General features: G+C 67.2%; 1 protein-coding gene across 1 annotated transcript; it reads left to right on the top strand.

Moving 5' to 3' along the window:
• Positions 1-1687: 1687 nt before the first annotated feature.
• Positions 1688-2770, top strand: LOC132210416 (putative uncharacterized protein DDB_G0290521; the record flags this gene model as incomplete). The annotated part of the gene is made up of 2 exons (XM_059649995.1): positions 1688-1743; positions 2680-2770. Coding segments are annotated over 2 exons (147 nt in total), but the record flags the coding sequence as incomplete, so codon positions are not given.
• Positions 2771-7374: the final 4604 nt, after the last annotated feature.

Below are 7374 nucleotides of genomic sequence, written 5' to 3'. Positions count from 1 at the left end.
ATCCCAGCCCAAGTCCCAGTCCCAGTCCCAGCCCCAGCCGTAGCCCCAGCTACAATCGCAGCCCCAACAGTAGTCCCAGTCCCAGTCCCAGCCCCAACCCCAGCCCCAGCCACAGTCTCAGCCCTAACCCCAGCCCCAGTCCCAGTCCCAGTCCCAGTCCCAGTCCCAGACCCAGTCCCAGTCCCAGCCCCAACCTCAGCCCCAGACCCAGTCCCAGTCCCAGTCCCAACCACAGCCCCAGCCCCAACCCGAGTCCTAGTCCCAGTCCCAATCCCAATCCCAGTCCCAGCCTCAACCACAGCCCCAATCCCAGTACCAGCCCCAGTCGCAGCTCCAACCCAGCCCCAGTCCCAGCCCCAGTCGCAGCCCAACACCAGTCCCAGTCCCAGTCCCAGTCCCAGCCCCAACCCCAGCCCTAACCCCAGCCCCAGTCGCAGTCCCAGCCGCAGCCCCAGCCCCAGCTCCAGTCGCAGCCCCAACCCTAGTCCCAGTCCCAGTCCCAGTCCCAATCCCAATCCCAGTCCCAGTCCCAGTCCCAGCCCCAACCTCAGCCCCAGACCCAGCCCCAGCCCCAACCCCAGCCCCAGTCCCAGTCCAAGTCCCAGTGCCAGCTGCAGCTGCAGCCCCAGTCCCAGTCCCAGGCCCAGTCCCAGACCCAGCTGCAGCCCCAGTCCCAGGACCAAATCCAACCCCAGCCCCAGTCTCAGTCCCAGCCCCAACCCCAGCCCCAGCCCCAACCCCAGTCTCAGCCCCAGTCCCAGGACCAACTCCAACCCCAGCCCCAGTCCCAGTCCCAGGACCAACTCCAACCCCAGCCCCAGTCCCAGTCCCAGCCCCAACCCCAGCCTCAGCCCCAGCCCCAGTCTCAGCCCCAGCCCCAAACCCAGCCCCAGTCTCAGCCCCAACTCTAGCCCCAACCCTAGCCCCAGCCCCAGTCCCTCTCCCAGCCCCAGTCCCATCTCCAGCCCCAGTTCCAGTCCCAATCCCAGCCCCAGTCCCAGTCCCAGTCCCAGTCCCAGCCCCAACCCCAGCCCCAGCCAAAGTCTCAGCCCTAACCCCAGCCCCAACCCAAGTCCCAGTCCCAACCACAGTCCCAGTCCCAGTCCCAGTCCAAGTCGCAGCCCCAGCCCCAGCCCCAGCCCCAGCCCCAGCTCCAGTCGCAGCCCCAACCCTAGTCCCAGTCCCAGTCCCAGCCCCAACCCCAACCCTAGTCCCTGTCCCTGTCCCAGTCCCAATCGCAGTCCCAGTCTCAGCCCCAGACCCAGTCCCAGTCCCAGTCCCAACCACAGCCCCAGCCCCAGACTCAGCCACAACCCCAACCCCAACCCGAGTCCTAGTCCCAGTCCCAATCCCAGTCCCAGTCCCAACCCCAGCCCCAGTCCCAGTCCTAGTCCCAACCCCAACCCTAGCCCCAAGCCCAGCCCTAACACCAGTCCCAATCCAAGTCCCAGTCCCAGTCCCAGTCCCAGCCCCAACCTCAGCCCCAGAGCCAGTACCAGCCCCAGTCCCAGCCCCAGTCCCAGCCCGAGTCGCATCCCAACACCAGTCCCAGTCCCAGCCCCAACCTCAGCCCCAACCCCGGCCCCAATCCCATGCCCAATCCCAGTCCCAGGCCCAGCCCCAGTCTCAGTCCCAGTCCAAGCCCCAACCTCAGCCCCAGTCCCAGTCCCAGTCCTAACCCCAACCCCAGCCCCAGTCCCAGCCCCAGCCCCAGCCCCAGCTCCAGTCGCAGCCCCAACCCTAGTCCCAGTCCCAGTCCCAGCCCCAACCCCAGCCCCAGCCACAGTCTCAGCCCTAACCCTAGCCTCAACCCCAGCCCCAGCATCAGCCCCAACCCCAGCCCCAATCCCAGCCCTAACCCCAGTCCCAGTCCCAATCCCAGTCCCAATCCCAGTCCCAGTTCCAGTCCCAGCCCCAGCCCCAGCCCCAGCCCCAGCCCCAGCCCAAGCTCCAGTCGCAGCCCCAACCCTAGTCCCAGCCCCAGTCCCAGCCCCAACCCCAGCCCCAGCCACAGTCTCAGCCCTAACCACAGCCCCAACCCGAGTCGCAGTCCCAGTCCCAATCCCAGTCCCAGTCCCAGTCCCAGTCCCAGTCCCAGTCCCAGCCCCAGTCCCAGTCCCAATCCCTCTCGCAGCCTCAGCCCCAGCCCCAGTCCCAGTCCCAGCCCCAACCCCAGCCCCAGCCACAGTCTCAGCCCCAACCCGAGTCCCAGTCCCAGTCCCAATCCCAGCCCCAGTCCCAGACCCAGTCGCAGCTCCAACCCAGTCCCAGTCCCAGTCCCAGTCCCAGCCCCAACCCCAGCCTCAACCCCAGCCCCAGCCTCAGACCCAACCCCAGCCCCAATCCCAGCCCTAGACCTAACCCCAGTCCCAGTCCCAGTCTCAATCCCTGTCCCAGTCCCAGTCCCAGTCTCAGTCCCAGTCCAAGCTCCAACCTCAGCCCCAGTCCCAGTCCCAGTCCTAACCCTAAACCCAGCCCCAGTCCCAGTCCCAGTCCCAGTCCCCACCCCAGTCCCAGCCCCAGTCCCAGCCTCAGCCCCAGCCCCAGTCCCAGTCCCAGCCCCAACCCCAGCCCCAGCCACAGTCTCAGCCCCAACCCCAGCCCCAAACTGAGTCCCAGTCCCAGTCCCAATCCCAGTCCCAGTGTCAGTCCCAGTCCCAGCCCCAACCTGAGCCCCAGTCCCAGTACCAGCCCCAGTCCCAGCCCCAGTCGCAGCTCCAACCCAGTCCCAGTCCCAGTCCCAGCCCCAGCCCCAACCCCAGCCTCAACCCCAGCCCCAGCCTCAGACCCAACCCCAGCCCCAATCCCAGCCCTAGCCCTAACCCCAGTCCCAGTCCCAGTCCCAATCCCTGTCCCAGTCCCAGTCCCAGTCTCAGGCCCAGTCCAAGCCCCAACCTCAGCCCCAGTCCCAGTCCCAGTCCTAACCCTAAACCCAGCCCCAGTCCCAGTCCCAGTCCCCACCCCAGTCCCAGCCCCAGTCCCAGCCCCAGCCCCAGCCCCAGTCCCAGTCCTTTTCCCAATCCCAGCCCCAGTCCCAGACCCAAGTCCCAGCCCCCACCCCAGTCCCAGCCCCAGTCCCAGCCCCAGCCCCAGCCCCACTCCCAGTCCCTTTCCCAATCCCAGCCCCAGTCCCAGACCCAGTCCCAGTCCCAGCCCCAACCCCAGTCCCAATCCCAGTCCCAGTCCCAGTCCCAGTCTCAGTCCCAGTTGCAGTCCCAGCCCCAACCTCAGCCCCAACCCCAGCCCCAGCCCCAGCTCCAGTCGCAGCCCCAACCCTAGTCCCAGTCCCAGTCCCAGCCCCAACCCCAGCCCCAGCCACAGTCTCAGCCCTAACCCCAGCCTCAACCCCAGCCCCAGCCCCAGCATCAGCACCAACCCCAGCCCCAATCCCAGCCCTAACCCCAGTCCCAGTCCCAATCCCAGTCCCAATCCCTGTCCCAGTCCCAGTCCCAGTCCCAGTCCCAGTCCCAGCCCCAGCCCCAGCCACAGTCTCAGCCCTAACCCCAGCCCCAACCCGAGTCGCAGTCCCAGTCCCAATCCCAGTCCCAGTCCCAGTCCCAGTCCCAGTCCCAGCCCCAGTCCCAGTCCCAGTCCCAATCCCACTCGCAGCCTCAGCCCCAGCCCCAGTCCCAGTCCCAGCCCCAACCCCAGCCCCAGCCACAGTCTCAGCCCCAACCCGAGTCCCAGTCCCAGTCCCAATCCCAGCCCCAATCCCAGACCCAGTCGCAGCTCCAACCCAGTCCCAGTCCCAGTCCCAGTCCCAGCCCCAACCCCAGCCTCAACCCCAGCCCCAGCCTCAGACCCAACCCCAGCCCCAATCCCAGCCCTAGCCCTAACCCCAGTCCCAGTCCCAGTCCCAATCCCTGTCCCAGTCTCAGTCCCAGTCCAAGCTCCAACCTCAGCCTCAGTCCCAGTCCCAGTCCTAACCCTAAACCCAACCCCAGTCCCAATCCCAGTCCCCACCCCAGTCCCCACCCCAGTCCCAGCCCCAGTCCCAGTCCCAGTCCCAGCCCCAGCCGTAGCCCCAGCTACAGTCGCAGCCCCAACAGTAGTCCCAGTCCCAGTCCCAGCCCCAACCCCAGCCCCAGCCACAGTCTCAGCCCTAACCCCAGCCCCAGTCCCAGTCCCAGTCCCAGTCCCAGTCCCAGACCCAGTCCCAGTCCCAGCCCCAACCTCAGCCCCAGACCCAGTCCCAGTCCCAGTCCCAACCACAGCCCCAGCCCCAAACCGAGTCCTAGTCCCAGTCCCAATCCCAATCCCAGTCCCAGCCACAACCTCAGCCCCAATCCCAGTCCCAGCCCCAGTCGCAGCCCAACACCAGTCCCAGTCCCAGTCCCAGTCCCAGCCCCAACCCCAGCCCTAACCCCAGCCCCAGTCGCAGTCCCAGCCGCAGCCCCAGCCCCAGCTCCAGTCGCAGCCCCAACCCTAGTCCCAATCCCAGTCCCAGTCCCAATCCCAGTCCCAGTCCCAGTCCCAGCCCCAGTCCCAGTCCCAGTCCCAACCCCAGCCTCAGCCCCAGTCCCAGGATCAACTCCAACCCCAGCCCCAGTCCCAGTCCCAGCCCCAACCCCAGCCCCAGCCCCAACCCCAGCCTCAGCCCCAGTCCCAGGATCAACTCCAACCCCAGCCCCAGTCCCAGTCCCAGGCCCAACCCCAGCCTCAGCCCCAGCCCCAGTCTCAGCCCCAGCCCCAAACCCAGCCCCAGTCTCAGCCCCAACTCTAGCCCCAACCCTAGCCCCAGCCCCAGTCCCTATCCCAGCCCCAGTCCCATCTCCAGCCCCAGTTCCAGTCCCAGTCCCAGTCCCAGTTCCAGTCCCAGTCCCAGTCCCAGTCCCATCCGCAATCCCAACCCCAGTCCCAGTCTCAGTCCCAGTCCCATCCCCAATCCCAGCCCCAGTCCCAGTCCCAGTCCCAGTCCCTGTCCCATCCCCAATCCCAGCCCCAGCCACAGTCTCAGCCCTAACCCCAGCCCCAACCCAAGTCCCAGCCCCAGTCCCAGTCCCAGTCCCAGCCCCAACGCCAGCCCCAGCCAAAGTCTCAGCCCTAACCCCAGCCCCAACCCAAGTCCCAGTCCCAGTCCCAGTCCCAGTCCCAGTCCCAATCCCAGTCCCAGCCCCAGCCCCAGCCCCAGTCCCAGTCCTAGTCCGAACCCCAACCCTAGCCCCAAGCCCAGCCCTAACACCAGTCCCAGTCCCAGTCCCAGTCCCAATCCCAGACCCAGTCCCAGCCACAACCTCAGCCCCAAACTCAGTCCCAGTCCCAGTCCCAACCACAGTCCCAGTCCCAGTCCCAGTCCCAGTCGCAGCCCCAGCCCCAGCCCCAGCCCCAGCTCCAGTCGCAGCCCCAACCCTAGTCCCAGTCACAGTCCCAGCCCCAACCCCAACCCTAGTCCCTGTCCCTGTCCCAGTCCCAATCCCAGTCCCAGTCTCAGCCCCAGACCCAGTCCCAGTCCCAGACCCAACCACAGCCCCAGCCCCAGACTCAGCCACAACCCCAGCCCCAACCCGAGTCCTAGTCCCAGTCCCAATCCCAGTCTCAGTCCCAGTCCCAGTCCCAGTCCCAGTCCCAGCCACAACCTCAGCCCCAGTCCCAGTACCAGCCCCAGTCGCAGCTCCAACCCAGCCCCAGTCCCAGCCCCAGTTGCAACCCAACACCAGTCCCAGTCCCAGTCCCAGTCCCAGTCCCAGTCCCATTCCCAGTCTCAGTCCCAGTCCAAGCCCCAACCTCAGCCCCAGTCCCAGTCCCAGTCCAAACCCCAATGCCAGTCCCAGTCCCAGTCCCATCCCCAATCCCAGCCCCAGTCCCAGTCCCAGTCACAGCACCAACCCCAGCCCCATCCACAGTCTCAGCCCTAACCCCAGCCCCAACCCAAGTCCCAGTCCCAGTCCCAGTCCCAGTCCCAATCCCAGTCCCAGTCCCAGCCCCAGCCCCAGTCCCAGTCCTAGTCCCAACACCAACCCTAGCCCCAACCTCAGCCCCAACCTCAGTCCCAGTCCCAGCCCCAGTCCCAACCACAGTCCCAGTCCCAGTCCCATTCCCAGTCGCAGCCCTAGCCCCAGCCCCAGCCCCAGCCCCAGCCCCAGCTCCAGTCGCAGCCCCAACCCTAGTCCCAGTCCCAGTCCCAGTCCCAGCCCCAATCCCAACCCTAGTCCCTGTCCCTGTCCCAGTCCCAATCCAAGTCAAAGTCCCAGTCCCAGTCCCAGCCCCAACCTCAGCCCCAGACCCAGTCCCAGTCCCAGTCCCAACCACAGGCCCAGCCCCAACCCGAGTCCCAGTCCCAGTCCCAATCCCAATCCCAGTCCCAGCCACAACCTCAGCCCCAATCCCAGTACCAGCCCCAGTCGCAGCTCCAACCCAGCCCCAGTCCCAGCCCCAGTCGCAGCCCAACACCAGTCCCAGTCCCAGTCCCAGTCCCAGCCCCAACCCCAGCCCTAACCCCAGCCCCAGTCGCAGTCCCAGCCGCAGTCCCAGCCCCAGCTCCAGTCGCAGCCCCAACCCTAGTCCCAGTCCCAGTCCCAGTCCCAATCCCAGTCCCAGTCCCAGTCCCAGTCCCAGCCCCAACCTCAGCCCCAGACCCAGCCCCAGCCCCAACCCCAGCCCCAACCCCAGCCCCAGTCCCAGTCCAAGTCCCAGTGCCAGCTGCAGCTGCAGTCCCAGTCCCAGCCCCAGCCCCAGTCCCAGACCCAGCTGCAGCCCCAGTCCCAGGACCAAATCCAACCCAAGCCCCAGTCCCAGTCCCAGCCCCAACCCTAGCCCCAGCCCCAACCCCAGTCTCAGCCCCAGTCCCAGGACCAACTCCAACCCCAGCCCCAGTCCCAGTCCCAGGCCCAACCCCAGCCTCAGCCCCAGCCCCAGTCTCAGCCCCAGCCCCAAACCCAGCCCCAGTCTCAGCCCCAACTCTAGCCCCAACCCTAGCCCCAGCCCCAGTCCCTATCCCAGCCCCAGTCCCATCTCCAGCCCCAGTTCCAGTCCCAGCCCCAGTCCCAGTTCCAGTCCCAGTCCCAGTCCCATCCCCAATCCCAACCCCAGTCCCAGTCCCAGTCCCAGTCCCATCCCCAGTCCCAGTCCCAGTCCCAGTCCCATCCCCAATCCCAGCCCCAGTCCCAGTCCCATCCCCAATCCCAGTCCCAGTCCCAGTCCCAGTACCAGTCCCAGCCCCAGCCACAGTCTCAGCCCTAACCCCAGCCCCAACCCGAGTCCCAGTCCCACTCCCAGTCCCAGTCCTAGTCCCAGTCCCAATCCCAGTCCCAGTCTCAGCCCCAGACCCAGTCCCAGTCCCAGTCCCAGTCCCAGTCCCAGTCCCAGTCCCAGTCCCAGCCACAACCTCAGCCCCAACCTCAGTCCCAGTCCCAGCCCCAGTCCCAACCCCAGTCC

This window comes from Stegostoma tigrinum, chromosome 12 (assembly GCF_030684315.1).
Source record: "Stegostoma tigrinum isolate sSteTig4 chromosome 12, sSteTig4.hap1, whole genome shotgun sequence".
Classification (NCBI taxonomy): domain Eukaryota; kingdom Metazoa; phylum Chordata; class Chondrichthyes; order Orectolobiformes; family Stegostomatidae; genus Stegostoma; species Stegostoma tigrinum.
The sequence above is the reverse complement of the archived record's forward strand: the minus strand, read 5'-3'. Positions and strand labels throughout refer to the sequence as shown.